This window comes from Macrobrachium rosenbergii, chromosome 42 (assembly GCF_040412425.1).
Source record: "Macrobrachium rosenbergii isolate ZJJX-2024 chromosome 42, ASM4041242v1, whole genome shotgun sequence".
NCBI classification, from domain to species: domain Eukaryota; kingdom Metazoa; phylum Arthropoda; class Malacostraca; order Decapoda; family Palaemonidae; genus Macrobrachium; species Macrobrachium rosenbergii.
This window is the reverse complement of record NC_089782.1, coordinates 29555019-29571735: the sequence shown is the minus strand read 5'-3', so window position 1 is coordinate 29571735 and position 16717 is coordinate 29555019. Positions and strand designations below refer to the sequence as shown.

At 36.7% G+C, this 16717-nt stretch overlaps 2 protein-coding genes across 2 annotated transcripts in view; both read right to left on the bottom strand.

Annotated features, from left to right (window-relative positions):
• The window catches only part of LOC136828133 (carboxypeptidase N subunit 2-like), an 849326-nt gene that overhangs the window by 799779 nt on the left and 32830 nt on the right, over nucleotides 1–16717 (bottom strand). The gene's annotated exons all lie outside the window — the stretch shown is intronic.
• LOC136827780 (trichohyalin-like) overlaps nucleotides 431–16717 on the bottom strand; it is a 115141-nt gene continuing 98854 nt past the window's right edge. Inside the window, exon 8 of the mRNA XM_067085239.1 lies at nucleotides 431–933. Coding sequence (XP_066941340.1) covers nucleotides 431–933 — 503 coding nt within the window. The remainder of the gene's footprint in view (nucleotides 934–16717) is intronic.

Here is a 16717-nt window from a genome sequence, read left to right as displayed (position 1 = left end):
TCTTTCTCTCTTTTCTCATCTCTCTCTCTCTCCCCCGCCCCCGGACGCACCTTCTGTTACTCCATCGCACTCTTTTGTCATTACTGTTTCAACTATTTCTCTCTCTCTCTCTCTCTCTTCCCTCTCTCTCTCTCTCTCTCTCTCTCCCAGCACCTTCTGCTCTTTCCCTCCTCCTTCCCCCTCTCCCCTCCCCCCCCCCCCCCTCCTCTTGCTCTTTCTCCTTTCCCGGGGGCACACCACCACCACCACCACTCAAATCCAGCGGATAATTCCAGAGGGATTCTGTCGGAATTACCATTTTATCTTTCGCTGTTACCTTAAATTCCAACGTAATAAAAATGAACACTCCCTTTAAGATTCCAGCCGCTGCCTCGCCTCCTCGTCCGGCCACCCCCTCCCCCTTCTGCTTTTCCCGCTGAGGCTTCTGTTTCTACTGAAGCTTCTGTTTCTGCTGAGACTTTTGCCTCTGCCTTTGCTGAAGCTTATGCCGAGCCTTCTGCTTCTCCTCCTGTTTCTGCGGAGGCTTCTGCTGAGGCTTCTGCTTCTGCTGAGGATTTTGTTTCTTCTTATGCTTCCGCTTCTGCTGAGGCTTCTGCTTCTGCTGAGGATTTTGTTTCTTCTTATGCTTCCGCTTCTGCTTCTGCTGAGGATTTTGCTTCTTCTTATGCTTCTGCTGAGGGTTTCTGCTTCTTCTTCTTATGCGTCTGCTTCTGCTTCTGCTTCTGCAGGCTTTTTGCTTCTTCTTATGCTTCTGCTTCTGCTGAGGGATTTTGCTTCTTCTTATGCTTCCGCTTCTGCTTCTGCTGAAGCTTCTTCTTCTTCTTCTTCTTCTTCTTCTTCTCCTTCTTCTCCTTCTTCTTCTCCTGCTGGTGTAATCACCGGGAGAGGCGTCTAAAAAGATCACTCGAAATATTACTTCGCCAATTATGCTCCCTGGGAGGATTTTGGGGGTGGGGGAACAGGCAAGGGATGGGGAGGTTGGCAAGGTTGGCAGGGGAAGGGGTTATAGGGAGGTGGGTGGGAGGGGTGGGAGGGGCTGGGATAGGTGAGGGGTTGGGGGGGTATAGGGGGAGGGAGGGGTTGGGAGAAGGGGCTGGGATAGGTGAGGGGTTGGGGAGGGGTAGGGGAGAGGAAGTGGAAGGACTGGGGCTAAGTGTAGGGGGGATGGGAGGAGGGGAGAAAGGTTGAAGAAGGAGGAGGAAGGACTGGAATAGATGTAGGGGTTGGGGGGAGGGTTGGGGAAGGACTGGGATAGGTGTAGGGGTGGGAGGAAAGGGTGAAGGGGGAAATGTGAAGGAATACCCATCCCCTTAAAAGAAACAATTGTTCCGTAGTCCCTAAATCTCTCTCTCTCTCTCTCTCTCTCTCTCTCTCTCTCTCTCTCTCTCTCTCTCTCTCTCTCCTTCCTTCCGGAAATCGCCTGTACGTTAAATCCGGCGAAATCTGCATCTCATAATTTCATGAGTTAAATCCCCCTCCCCTCTCTCCCCCCTTCTCCATCTCATAATTTCCTGAGTTAAATCCTCCCTTCCCTCTCCTCCCCCCTCCCCTTTCTCCATCTCATAATTTCAGAGTTAAATCCCCCTTCCCCTCCCCTCCCTCCCCTACCCCTGACTCACAGTATGGAAGACGATAAGAAGAAGAAGAAGAAGAAGAAACAGCTACCTCAACTTGCATTACGAAAATGAGAGAGCGTATTCGTGTCTCGAGACTTTCGAAGTGAAAGCAGCTCTCGATTTCTTTTCAGGGAACAAACTGTTTCCGGATCGCGCGCTGAATGGTAGCTAAGGACTTCTGCATGCGGTTAATCTGTATCTCTATTTGCGGTTAATCTCTCTCTCTATAATGCAGTTAGTCTATCTCTCTACATGCGCTTAATCTCTCTCTCATACACACTCTCTCTCTCTCTGTCTCTCTCTCTCTCTCTCTCTCTCTCTCTCTCTCTCTCTCTCTCTCTCTCTCTCTATATATATATATATATATATATATATATATATATATATATATATCTGCTGTTATTTTGTGTGTGTGTGTGTATATATATATATATATATATATATATATATATATATATATATATATATATATATATATATATATATCTATATATTTTTCTCTACATGTTAATCTCTCTCTTTTCTCTACATGCAGTTATTCTCTATCTCTCTCTCTCTCTCTCTCTCTTTCTCTCTCTCTCTCTCTAAATTCTTTGAAAAAAAGAAATCTGTCACTTTTTCTCTTTTGACTTAAGAACTGAAATTAAATTGTGTTCTACCTCGATATTAATTTATCTGGTTAATTTTCAGTTTTTCAATTAGGAATTTCTTTTCTCAAACAAGAAATTTGAAACTTTATGATTAATTTATCAAATTTGATATCAAATTTTAATTTTCAATGTTTCTCTTTGTCAAGAGACCGAATTTTTACATTAGATTGACGTAATTACCGTTCCAAGTCATTATTCAATTTAGACCTTAATAAATACTAGCGAACTTTTACCTGAAAAATTAAATGATTATTCCATTTATGAAATAAAAATTTGTTGGGTTTTCACAAGAGAACTGGATTCATTTTTAACACAGAAAATATTATAATCAATTCTGTGTCATATTTGGAATATATTCAAGGTTTCATCTTCAACATAAAACACGTCCATTTCCATCATTAAAACCAGTTTTACCTAAACGAAAATAAATGGATTTTATTTCTTTTTGCATAAAATCTAACCTGATACACTTTGCAATCAGTATATTATAATGGCCTCACTTCATAAAGAAACCTGCTTTTTATCTCATATAAATAAATTATTATTTCAGTAAAACTGGTTAAATCTGCTCCAACTTACTGCCAGTGATCTAATTTACAGTTTACGTTTTTATCAAATGCGAATTTAAACTATTTACTGTTTACAAACCTAATCACTTACTTTTTTACAATGTTATATCAATACGTTTAAGGTTTTCCTTTGACGGGTAAATTCCACATAACGCAGTTTTCCACGCCGATATAAAACTCACGGTCATCTGTTTTTCATAGTTTTTCATCTTGCAAAACTCAGTTTTCAAGCCGAAAAGAAAAATCTGCATTCGCGGTCATGTTTTTTCAGTATTTTTCAGAAATTTTCTTCCTTGCAAAACTTCGGCGCAATCGAGTTTTTTGTACAGCGTATAACCAAGGCCACCGAAAATAGATCTATCTTCCGGTGGTCACGGTATAATGCTGTATGAGCCGCGGCCCATGAAACTCTCAGCCGGCCGTGGTGGCCTATCCTATATCGTTGCCAGAAGCACGATTATGGCTAAATTTAACCTTAAATAAAATAAAAACTACTGAGGCTAGAGGGCTGCAATTTGGTATGTTTGATGATCGGAGGGTGGTTGATCAACATACCAAATTGCAGCCCTCTAGCCTCGGCAGTTTTTAAGATATGAGGGCGGACAGAAAAAGTCCGGACAGAAAAATGCGGACGGACAGACAAAGCCGGCACAATAGTTTTCCTTCACAGAAAACTAAAATCTACATATACGTTCATGTTTTTTCACAATTTTTCGGACGGACAGACAGAGCCGGCACAATAGTTTTCCTTCACAGAAAACTAAAATCTACATATACGTTCATGTTTTTTCACAATTTTTCACAAATTTTCTGTCTTGCAAAACTCAGTTTCCATTAAAAAAAAAAATCTACAGTTTTCTTCAACTTCCTGCACGCTGACATTTAATAAAGTTACTTATTACATATAAATTTACATATTATCCTAACATCGCAGAAATATATTTGTTCTAATTTGGCATATTCACATATGCATTATCTTGTCGTAAATTATTTCTCTCTCCTTTTCACATCATTCCGTGTTTCTCTCGGGCAAGGGGACACAAATGGCGCTAGGGTGCCAGTCCCGATGGCCTCCTGATTCCATAAACGCACAGACATACATAATTATATATATATATATATATATATATATATATATATATATATATATATATATATATATATATACATATACATATATATATATATAATATATATATATATATATATATATATATATATATATATATATATATATACACACACATATATATATATATATATATAAATATATACATATATATATTATACCTTGTGTGTTCATGTGTTGCGGGTCAATACAATGATCTTGTGTATCGGGTGAGTGTGTGTGTGCGTTTGTATACAAGTATGCATGTATGTGTGTGTGTGTGCGCGCGCGCGTCTGTCGCTACCTAGATTAAGTGGTGTTTTAGAAATGATCCGAGATGTGACTCACGAAGAGTCTGCTGGTGCTTCCTCTGATGAGGCTCTTGTCCGCCGGAGGACATAAATATCGGAGAATTCCTCCGAAGCTTTTATCCATTATTGGTTTTCCTTGAGCCGCGTCCACAATTAAAGTTTACATCGGCTGTATCCCACTGAGGTGTTGGTGGTGTAGCTTTTTTTTTTTTTTTTTTTTTAGGGGAGGGGAGGAGGATAGAGGAAGGACAGAAGGGGTAGGGGTGTGTGAAGTGTGTTTGGGGGTATGGGTGGGTATTTATTGTATTTGCATATTCGATCATCTGACATTTTTATATTTTTTTTTTTTTTTGGGGGGATTTTTTTTGTGATTATGTTGGTGCATCTTATTTTAATTAGATTTTGTTCATTTATCAGATAATATGATAGGTTTTATATTTCTTGGGGAGTTTTTTTTTTTTACTCTGGTATTTGACAGTTTGACTTGAAGGTGTTTCAGTTAGTTTTATATATCTAACTTAATTTTGATTTTGACTATTCTTATTTTATATCGAAAATATTTAAGTGCATTTGTTTGAATTAATTTTATATATTTTATCAAATAATTTTTTTTATATAAAATTTTCTTTGACCTAGATTTTTATTTCAGACTATCAATCGTAGTCACCGACTTCTTGGCGCACGTGTGTGTGTGTGTTTTTTTTTTTTACTCCTAACTTGACGATTCATTTATTATTCGCATTTTATTGGTGTTTGTTTTCCTCACTGAAAATTTTCAGCAGATTTTCGGTTCTTCATTGTTTATATTATCTCTTCAATTCAGAAGCCGCTGGGGATTTTTCGTTATCTATTGAAACTTGAGGTTCTTGTTTGCGAGGATTTCAAAAGTGTTGAGCTCTCTCTCTCTCTCTCTCTCTCTCTCTCTCTCTCTCTCTCTCTCTCTCTCTCTCTCTCTCTCTCTCTCTCTCTCTATATATATATATATATATATATATATATATATATATATATCTCTCTCTCTCTCTCTCTCTCTCTCTCTCTCTCTCTCTCTCTCTCTCTCTCTATATATATATATATATATATATATATATATATATATATATATATATATATATATATATACATAATATACATAATATTCATATATATATACACATATATGTTATTACAATAATGTATAACCAGAATAACCCTATCACTATCATCATCATCTTCACTGCCTCATCACCATCATCAAAACCACCACCACGTTCTATAAGACCTCCCCTCTCCCCCCTCCTCCTCCTCCTTCCCCCTCCCCTCCCCTCCCCCATCCTAAAAATGCCAATCCTATTAACTTTAATAACCGTCACTCCACCTGCAAAACCATTTATGAAGTACTTGGTAACAATGAGAATACCCTGTGTGACAGATTCCGTGATTTCATTATATTTCCATTCATTCCCAGCATGCCGGGGGGGCCATTCTCCCCCTCCCCCTTCCCCCTACCCCTCCTCCCACCCAACTCTCCATCACGGAGTCGAGAGGACTTGTTCTCCTCCTCCCCCCCAAAAAAAAAAACCCACTCCTGGAAAATGAACTCTAACTGGTCCTACTCTAATCCAACCGTTAATGAGGGGAGGGGATAGAGATGGGGAAGGGGAAGGGGAAGTCGGGGTTTAAAAGGAATGAGGGGAAAGAGGTGGGAAAAAGGAATTGGGGAAGGGGAAGAAATTGGGATAAAAGGTGGGTGAGAGGAACAAGGAAGAACAGGTTGGGGGGGGGAGAAGTAGGGGGAAGAAATGGGAGGAGGGGGAAATGGATAGGAGAGAGGAAAGGGGAGAAAAATGTGAGAGGAAGAGGAAAGAGGAAGAGGAATTTCTGAGAAGAGATGGGTGGGAAAAACGGGAAGGAAGAAGGAATGCCATACTGTTGTAGTTGGCAAAACCAATTGACTGACGTTATGTAGATAGTGAGGAGGAGGAGGAGGAGGAGGAGGAGGAGGAGGAGGAGGGAGGAGGAGGAGGAGGAGGAGGAGGAGGAGGAGGAGGAATTACTACAAACGAATAAAATAAGACAAATAAAAGAGTCTGAGATAAAAAAAAAAAGGGAAAATAAAGCAGATAATGAGAGGACGTCGTATTGCTCAACTGGGGTAGTTCCAGTCGACTATTATTATTATTATTATTATTATTATTATTATTATTATTATTATTATTATTATTATTATTATTATTATTCAGAAGATGAATCCCATTCTTATGGAAAAACCCTTCAGGGGCCATTGATTTAAAATTCAATCTTCCAGAGAATATTGTGTTCATTTGAAAATATTAAAGAAGATAAAAGGAAATATAGAAAGAAGAGATGTTACTAAAAATGATAAAGATTAAAAAATTGTTTTTTTATATTACAGAAACTAGAATGAAAACACTCAGTTTATATTTACAGCTGTGTTTCTAAATAAACAAAACAGCAATTATAATTAAATTCCTCTTCAATATGACATCAGCATCAGTGACTCAATTATTTTTCACAACGACAAAAACTTTTATAACCCCGTTTCCCACAAAAGAAAGAATATAAAATTCAAGTTATCATAAACAATAAACTATCATTCGTTCCAGTATAAAAGATATTTTTTTTTGTATTTCTTATTATCTTCTGTTACTTCTTGCTAATGAACACCATATTATTTGGAAGCTTGAATTTCAAGTCAGTGGCCCCTGTGGTGGGCTTGTTCCATGTGAATAGGGGTTCATCTTCTGAATAATAATAATAATAATAATAATAATAATAATAATAATAATAATAATAATAATAATAATAATAATAATTATTATTATTATTATTATAATCTTTGGAAGCATGAATTCCAAGTCAATGGGCCCTTTGGTCGGCTTGTTTCATATGAACAGGGGTTCATCTTCTGAATAATAATAATAATAATAATAATAATAATAATAATAATAATAATAATAATAATAATAATAATAATAATAATAATAAAAATAAAATTCCAGTTAATCAACATCCCAAAAGCTATCACAATCCAGTTTTGACGAAAGATAAAGAAAAAGCAGAAACGAAAAATCACAAATCCTGTTTACCCAATCAGCAATATCGCATCGACTCCCTCCCTACCTGCCTGAACACCTTTCATTATTATCAGAGCGCGGACGCAGTAGTTTCATCTAGTTAATAATAAACCCGCTGTAATTGAAATTAATACATTTAATTAAAGACGGCGCCGTAAACAGACTCGCAATGCAATTTCCGTCGCAGGGTATTTGTCATAATCCCTCTGCAATTTTCTGTTCACCCAATCTGCATTAATCTACTTGCACCAAATCAATGCAATTTGATATTCACTTGCTGGACACTGACCGATATTCACCAATACAGGGGACGGTTTTATATTCGGTAGGTCACCAGAAATCTAAAGATACGAAATTGCCATTTTAGATTTTTAAAAAAATGTAATTCTACTTAATTATATTACCCACATGCCCTCTTAACTTCTCGAATTCTTCAAACTTTTTAGGATACGCTCGCCACTACAAAGCCTTAGCTCCAAATGCAAGAATATATGAGATAATTCTTCTGATGTCTGTGAGCAAGATTCGAACTCGCATCCCGAGTATCAAAACGAAGTCACGGTGAGCCGAACTGATCACGAGAAGGTTTGACATCAGAATGACTTCATATTCTTGCATTTGGATCTAAGACTTTGTCGAGACAAGCGTATCCAAAAAGTGTAAAGAATTCGGAAAGTTAAGAGGGCACTGTGATCATAACAACTATATACGTATCTGGTAAAAAAATGGCCAGTGGATTCTATATATGTAATTCTATATTCACTGAGTTATCAAGCTTTATATGCTTTCAGTCAGGTGAAGTTTTTCAGTGAGCGCTCGTTTCAGGTTTCGAACCTTTAAGCAAACTGATTTCAGATAGAATACTTGAAGCTGAGAGTGACTTAGTTACTGGCCAGCAGAAATGACAATATAAACTTCAAGTCACAAACGGAATGACAAATTGACCAAAATTCGAGACCCATCCCGAGCGAGTATGGACGGTATAGGGACGTTCCCTAAAAATCCAGTATAGCCCTGTGGACCTTAGCAGTGGGTTATATACCTAACTGTCAGTCGACTGTTGTGGGCCATAGCTAGGATAGAGAGAAAGTGAAGAAGGCAAAACAATAGATCTGATCTGTGTCCAGGAAAACCATCAAAATTTACACTACCAAACTGGGAGGACCTCGATGAGGTAACTCTCACCTTTCAATATACTGTATATATGTATATATATATATATATATATATATATATATATATATATATATATACTGTATATATATATATATATATATATATATATATATATATATATATATATATATATAATATATTTTCTCCGTTATATATATATATATATATATATATATATATATATATATATATTTTCCTCCGTTAAGAATAAAACAACATTATATATATATATATATATATATATATATATATATATATATATATATATATATATATATATATATATATATATATAGAGAGAGAGAGAGAAGAGAGAGAGAGAGAGAGAGAATAAAAAATTACACGAAGGTCGCAGGGAACATCAACTCAAGAGGTAATCACCAGCGCAGTTCCCATTAGCGTTGTCACGTGACTCCTTCGGCTCTTCCCCTTCCTAGGGGCACGTGTCCCTTGACGAAGGGCGCCTATTTAGATCCCATGGTAATAGCAAATGGGTCCCACCCATCATTTTTATTTTTTTTTTTTTGCGGTAATTAGAAGCAACTTTTTTTTTTATGGGTTGGCCTGATCTCTCTCTCTCTCTCTCTCTCTCTCTCTCTCTCTCTCTCTCTCTCTCTCCACAAATAGTTGGTTGCCCTCGAGGGAGGTCCCATTAGCCGCCTGCGTCACAATTTGGCCGACCCATTACTCGAGTTAATGGGTTGTCTAGGGGGAACCAAATGGCTGACGTATAAATGGTCGAAGCCTCCCCTCCCCCCCTCCTCCTCCTCCTCCCCTATTCTTCCTCCTCCTTCTCCTCTTCCTTATTCTCTGCCACCTCCTCCTCCTTACTCTCCTCCACCTCTACCTCCTTATTCTCCTTCTCCTCCTCCTTATTCTTCTTCTTCTCACCCTCCTCGTCCTCCAACCCCACCTCCTCCTCTCTCCTTATCCTCCTTCTTATCCTCCCTCCTTCTCTTTCTCCTCCTCCTTGGCCGCCTCTTCTTTATTCTCCTCCACCTCTTCGTCCTAATTTTCCTCCTCCTCCTCCTTGTTCTCCCAACCTCCTCCTACTCCTCCTCCTCCTTCTCCCTCTTCTTCTTCTTCTTCCTCCTCCTTGTCCTTCTCCTCCTCCCCCTCCCACCCCACCGTTAAATCGTACCCACGTAAGGCAGTGAGTGTAAGGCGTCTTCCTAATTTGATATCAATCGGGCCTCTGTGGGTTTTGCTTCATTCACCTACAATTCTTTTATTATTATTATTATTATTATTATTATTATTATTATTATTATTATTATTATTATTATTATTATTATTCTAGGAATCGGATATTTATGTGGCTTATATTTCTTCCTCCACTTCATTTTTGGAGGGAGATTTATATATTTTTTATGATTCTCTCTCTCACTCTCTCTATATATATGTGTATATAAATGTATATATATATAATATATATGTATATATATATGTAAAAATATATGTATGTATATACATACATCTATATATATATATATATATATATATATATATATATATATATATATATATATATATATATATATACATATACATACATATATAATATACAAACAAATAAACATCTGTTACACAGCAACCACACAATTAAGCAAACCCCCAAAATCTTACATATCTAATCGACAAAATACAATGGGAAAAACACCTTCGGAAGGAAAGAAAACTCCTTTCTAATTAGAGAAAGAAGCGATCCTCCTATTCACACGCCGTAATGTATAGCGAAATAAAAGCCTACTTAAACCAGCTGCTTTCTCTGAAAATTGTATCTCAAGAAGAAGACTCTTTTTTTTTTCTTCTTTCTATCCAGCCTTTATTTAATGTTTTAATTAAACGAGGCTTTCATTCTGCAGAGAGAGAGAGAGAGAGAGAGAGAGAGAGAGAGAGAGAGAGAGATTTAATACAACAAAAGCCCATGCAGCATTATACTATAGGAGAGAGAGAGAGAGAGAGAGAGAGAGAGAGAGAGAGAGAGAGAGAGAGAGAGAGAGAGAGAGAGCATAATCTACACTTACACTAACATACCCATACGAGTACATAGGGCAATGCTCTCTCTCTCTCTCTCCATCCAGTCCCTAAGCCGATGGGAAACATCATTTAACCAGCGAGTGCTGGAACGGAACCGTAATGAGACGAGGAGGAAAATGAGGAGGAAAATATAGGAGGAAGGAAGAAAGGAGGAGAGGAAGAAGAAGGAAGAACAAGATTCGCTCCCTGCGTAGAACTACTTCTGCTAATACAGACTTAATGAAATTTTCTAAGGCGGCGTCGGTAGGCCAATAAAGCGCTCGGAAGGAACATGAGAGAGAGAGAGAGAGAGAGAGAGAGAGAGAGAGAGAGAGAGAGAGAGAGAGAGAGAGATTTGATACATCATAAGCCTATGCTGCAATATACCATGAGAAGGAAATAACAAGAGAGAGAGAGAGAGAGAGAGAGAGAGAGAGAGAGAGAGAGAGAGAGTTGATACAGCAGAAGCCTAGGGCTACAATATAACATGAGAGAGAGAGAGAGAGAGAGAGAGAGAGAGAGAGAGAGAGAGAGAGAGAGAGAGAATATAACATAAGAGGATAATAAGATGAGAGAGAGAGAGAGAGAGACCTACCTTACAGACCTTACAATTCGTTCAGGTTGCCCCAGGTCCCTCAGTGTGAGGCACCTTTGATGTCTACCAGAGAGTTGCTAACGCATCTTCCGGTATATTTGCATCTTCCAGTCTTGGATGGTCTGGGATGCATCTTAGATATTTGTCGAGCTTATTCTTAAAACACATCTACGCTCACTCCTGTTATGTTCCTCAGATGAGCTGGTAGCGCATTGAATAGACGCTGCATTATTGATGCTGGTGCGTGGTGGATTAATGTCCTGTGTGCTTTCCTTAATTTTCCTGGTATAGTTTTTGGCACTATTAATCTACCTCTGCTTGCTCTTTTTGATAATTTTAGTTCCATGATGTTTTCGGTAATTCCTTCTATCTGTTTCCATGCTTGAATTACCATGTAACGTTCTCTTCTCCTTTCAAGACTATATAAATTTAAGAATTGTAGTCTTTCCCAGTAGTCAAGGTCCTTAACTTCTTCTATTCTAGCTGTAAATGACCTTTGTACACTCTCTATTTGTGCAATATCCTTTTGGTAGTGTGGGTACCATATTATATTGCAATATTCAAGTGGACTACGTACGTACGTTTTATAAAGCATAATCATGTGTTCAGCTTTTCTAGTTTTGAAGTGCCGAACAACATTCCCATTTTTGCTTTGCATTTTGCCAATAAATTGCTATTTGATCATTGCATAACATATTCCTATTCAACATCACACCAAGGTCTTTAACTGCTTCCTTGTTTGTGATTGTCTCATTATTAGGTCCTTTATATGCATATAGCATTCCTCCTTTATCACCATAGTTCATTGATTCAAATTTATCAGAGTTAAATACCATCCTATTTATCTCTGCCCATTTATATATTTTGTTTAGGTCTCTTTGTAGCGAGTTCCTATCTTCATCACAAGCAATTTCTCTACTTATTCTTGTGTCATCTGCGAAACTTCTTACTACTGAGTCCTTAACATTACTGTCTATGTCTGCAATCATAATCACAAACAGCAATGCAGCTAACACCGTACCCTGTGGTACACGGATATTACCGTAGCTTCATCCGATTTCTCATCGTTTGCAATCACTATCTGTTTTCTATTTTGCAAAAATTCTTTTATCCATCTTCCTACTTTGTCAACAATGTTATGTTTTCTAATTTTTTTCGCTAATATATTATGATCTACCTTGTCAAAAGCTTTTGCAAAGTCTAGGTAAACCACATCTGTATCTTTTTCATTTATCATATTTTTATATATGCTTTCATGATGGACTAACAGTTGGGTTTGTGTACTTTTCCAGGTACAAAACCATGTTGTCCTATATTGAACAATCTATTTTTCATTAAATGTTTCATTATATTTTTTCATTACCCTTTCATATACTTTCATAATATGAGATGTCAGACTCACAGGCCTATAATTACTTGCCTCTAGTCTTGAACCACTTTTGAAAGTAGGAGTAATATATGCTAATTTATGCTCATCATAAATCTTGCCTGTATCTATACTTTGCCTTAATAATATTGCTAGCGGCTTTGCGATTGAATGAACCACTTTCTTTAACAATATGGCAGGTACTCCATCTGGTCCTGCTGCTGATCCATTTTTAATTTCATTAATAGCCTGCACAATATCGGCTTCTGTAATATCTATATCTGATAAGTATTCAGTATTTTCATCTCTTATTTCTGTATCATTATCTTCATTGTCAATTCTAGGTGTAAATTCACTCTTATATCTTTCTGCTAATATGTTACATATTTCCTTTTTTTCATTCGTTAATCGCCCTTCAATTCTTAGAGGGCCTATTTCTACTCTTATTTTATTCATCTTTTTGCATATGAATAAAAATTTTAGGGTTTTTGCTTGATATTTTGTAGTGTCATTTCTTCTAGGTTCCATTTTTCATTTTCTTTTGATTGTATAATCTTTTGTTCTGCATTTTCTATCTTACTTTTTAGATCCATCACTTTCCATGCATTCTTTTCTTTTGCAAGAACTTTTTCCACTTTCTAATTTTCTGGAACAAGATCCTTCTGTCTCTTGGAATTCGTGACTGATGCTTACTTTTTTCTTCGGTATATATTTTTCCACTATTTCCTCTAATATTTTATATAATATATCGGTATTTACCTGTATATCATCACTTACAAATATGTTTTCCCATTCTTTGTTTAATTCTTCATTTATTTTTGACCAATTTATATTCTTACTATAGAAATTGTATTTTCCATATCCTTCCCATTTTTTGTCTCTTGCTTTTCTTTGTTTTCGTATGTTCTGGAACGGACTGTTAATTCTATGACATTATGGTCCGAAATACTCGTGTTATATACTATTATTTCTTTAACATAGTTCACCTCATTCACAAATACTAGGTCTAAAATATTATCCTTTCTTGTTGGTAGGTGATTTATTTGCTGAATGTTATGTTCTAGTAGCATATCTAATAGCTTTTCAAATTGCCTCTTATCTTCTGCACTACTATTGCTCTCTTTTTTTATATGTATAAATACAACCACAGTCTCCTATTCGTTCTTTCCATTCTACAAAAGGAAAGTTAAAGTCTCCAGTTAGGAGTATAGTCCAGTCCTTGTGATTTCTACATATTTCATCCAGTTTTTCAATTATTATGTCAAACTCTTTAGTATTAGGGGTCTATATATTACAATGTTCACTAATTTTTCAGATTCAAATTCTACCGCTATTAATTCACATTCTGTGTTACTATATTTCTCACAGATTTTTCCTTGATTGGCATCTCTCCCATATATCGCGGTTCCCCCTTGATTTCTATTTTTCTATCTGATCTATAAGTTTGGAAACCCTTTATCTGGTCATCATTACCAGTCTCTTGGGAATACCAGGTTTCACTTATATTCAATATTTCTATTTTTTCATTTTGGGTTAGTTCTTCTAAGAACTCTATCTTTCTTTTGAGTTACTCGAAACTAGACCCTGCGCATTCATCACTATGATTGTTTGCATATTATCTCCATTATCTAATATGGGTAATAATAAGGATTTTCCCATGTCTCTTTCCTGTTCTGATATGTTGATCTTTTTTCATTTCCAGAAATTCGTACATTAAAAAAATCCAACTTTTCCATTATATTTGTTCTTCCAGCTTCATATTTATTCACTTTGTGCATAAACCTGCACTTATCTCCATATCTGCACCATCCCCTTGCATCATAGATACATTGCTTGTTCCTTGTGCTATATCTAGGTGCTGATGGCTCATATCGTGGTGCTGACTTTTCATAATGTGTTGTTGGCTTGCTTTTTGCCTTCATCACATGATCTTTGTTCTTTTCTTTATTTGTTTCATTTTTTCCTTGGTTTTTTATATGTATTTTATTTTTTTTGATTTTGATTTTGGTCTTTCATGGCTACAGGATGCATGTACCTACATTTCTTATTAAACCTACATCCATTTCCTTCTTTCCAGTTTCTACATATTTTTGGATGTAGATCTCTGCATTCCTCTTCATAGCCATCTAGATATGCACATTTGCCATAGATCTCATAATTGTGACATATCTTGGGATGTTTGTAATAACATCTTTCACCAAACCTGCAATTCCCTCTTTTCAAAAGGGTGCATACTGTGTCTTTCTTTTCTTTTTTTTTCTTGTTCATTCCCCTCAGTATGGAGATCCGGGTACAACCTCTTTGGGATTTTATTTTGATTTATCAGGTCATAATTTATTTCTTCATATGTATGTTGCTGTATTGCCTCATATGTAGAATCTATGAGTTTCTCTGCATCCATACTATTATCCTGTTCTTTGTTTTCATTAATCTTTTCTCTCTCTTCAGTCTTATTTTCTTCTTTTCTATTTTCCTCATCTTCCTCTTCTTCATCTTCTTCATCTTCTTCATCCTCCACAATCTGTACATTAAGTCTTGATTTAATGACCTTGTCTATCCATACTAGACATGTTGAGCAAAATATTTTTGTGTCCTTATTTCTATTTTGCTCAACTTCAGCACATGACGGGTGTGTCAGTACGTGGCAAGCATAGCATTTCCTAATCAGGTTTTGTGGATTTACAATGCTATACCACACTCTACATAGTTTACATGCTTTAGGCATCCGTTTGCCTATTGCATCAATCAATATATTCACTAATTCCACCTTACTTATTTTCTTTGATGGAATGTGCTTGATTTTTGTAGATTTTCTTTATAAGTCTTTTGATAACTTGAACTTTCATTGGTATCTCTTCTATTATTTTCATTATATTTTCTACAGATTTGCTCCAGCTTGAAGGATCGTATCCTTTCAATATGTCTGTGAATGATTTCACATCTTTTGGTCAATGCTGCAATTAATCTCCATGATCAGCAGACCAAGTTCCCTTCCTGCCAATTCATCGTATTGAATATCACCGATGCAAGCTAGATTTCGCCACCTTTTACCACTGTTGGCTGACTCCTCCATGATTTTCTGATTTTATTAATTCACTCGTAGACAACTTATTAGACGGTTTTTCGCTCTAATCTGATATTAAGCTAATCACCGATAGTTCACGAACACTTTTAGCTATATTTCATTCGCTAATTGTATGTAAGACGCGTATTATCGGGTAGATTATCCAGACCATGAACGATTACGTCTCACCGAGAGAATGTCACATCACAGAGAGAGAGAGAGAGAGAGAGAGAGAGAGAGAGAGAGAGAGAGAGATTCCAATGCTGATTTGGGTTACTCGAAATCAACGCCTACTGTAGTTTGGCTTCAATAGGAAAAAATAATTTTAGATAAACATTACATGTATTTAGAAAATAAAACGAAAACATTTAACCTAAAAAAGATATTACTGGAAACAAAAACATTTATCACTGGAAATGAAATGGAAAACAGAGACATACACACACACACACACACACACACACACACACACACACACACACACACACACAGAGGTCATTCGCCCCTTAAGCCTCGAAATGGGAAGAGAGCCCATCCCACACCCAAAAAAACGAGGAGAGAGAGAGAGAGAGAGAGAGAGAGAGAGAGAGAGAGAGAGAGAGAGAGAGAGAGAGAGAGAGAAACAGCATCCGAGCCATCTTCTAAAGCCTACTACGGGAAAAGATTCTGTGGACATTGTCAACAAGGAAATATATATATAGGCCTATATCGAACTTCCCAATAAGGCCCTACCGACCAACCCCTCTCCCCTCCTCCCCCACCCTTTACAAATTCCTCCTACTTTTCTGGTCCGAGTTCTACCCCCCCTCCCCCTCCCTCCCTCAAAAAATCTTCTCTCGGCCCTAATCTGCATCGGCGTATTCAATCGCAAATCTTTTTTTACGCTCGGAGACTTACGATGAGTCTCGTAAATTTCCTATCCAGAAGATTTCGTGGTTCCTTATTTATTTATTCTTTTTTTTTTTTTTCTCTCTTTCTGTGTATGTATGTTTGTACGTATGTATGTATGTTCCTACTGAAGTCAGTGGCATCATTTGCAGAGAATGTCTTTATATTTAACTGTCAGTCAGTCTGAAGAAGAAAACAAGAAGTATAGACTGATTGAGAATCTAAATAAAAAAGATAGACTGCAAATAATGCCGTTGACTTCAACAGAAATTACATAT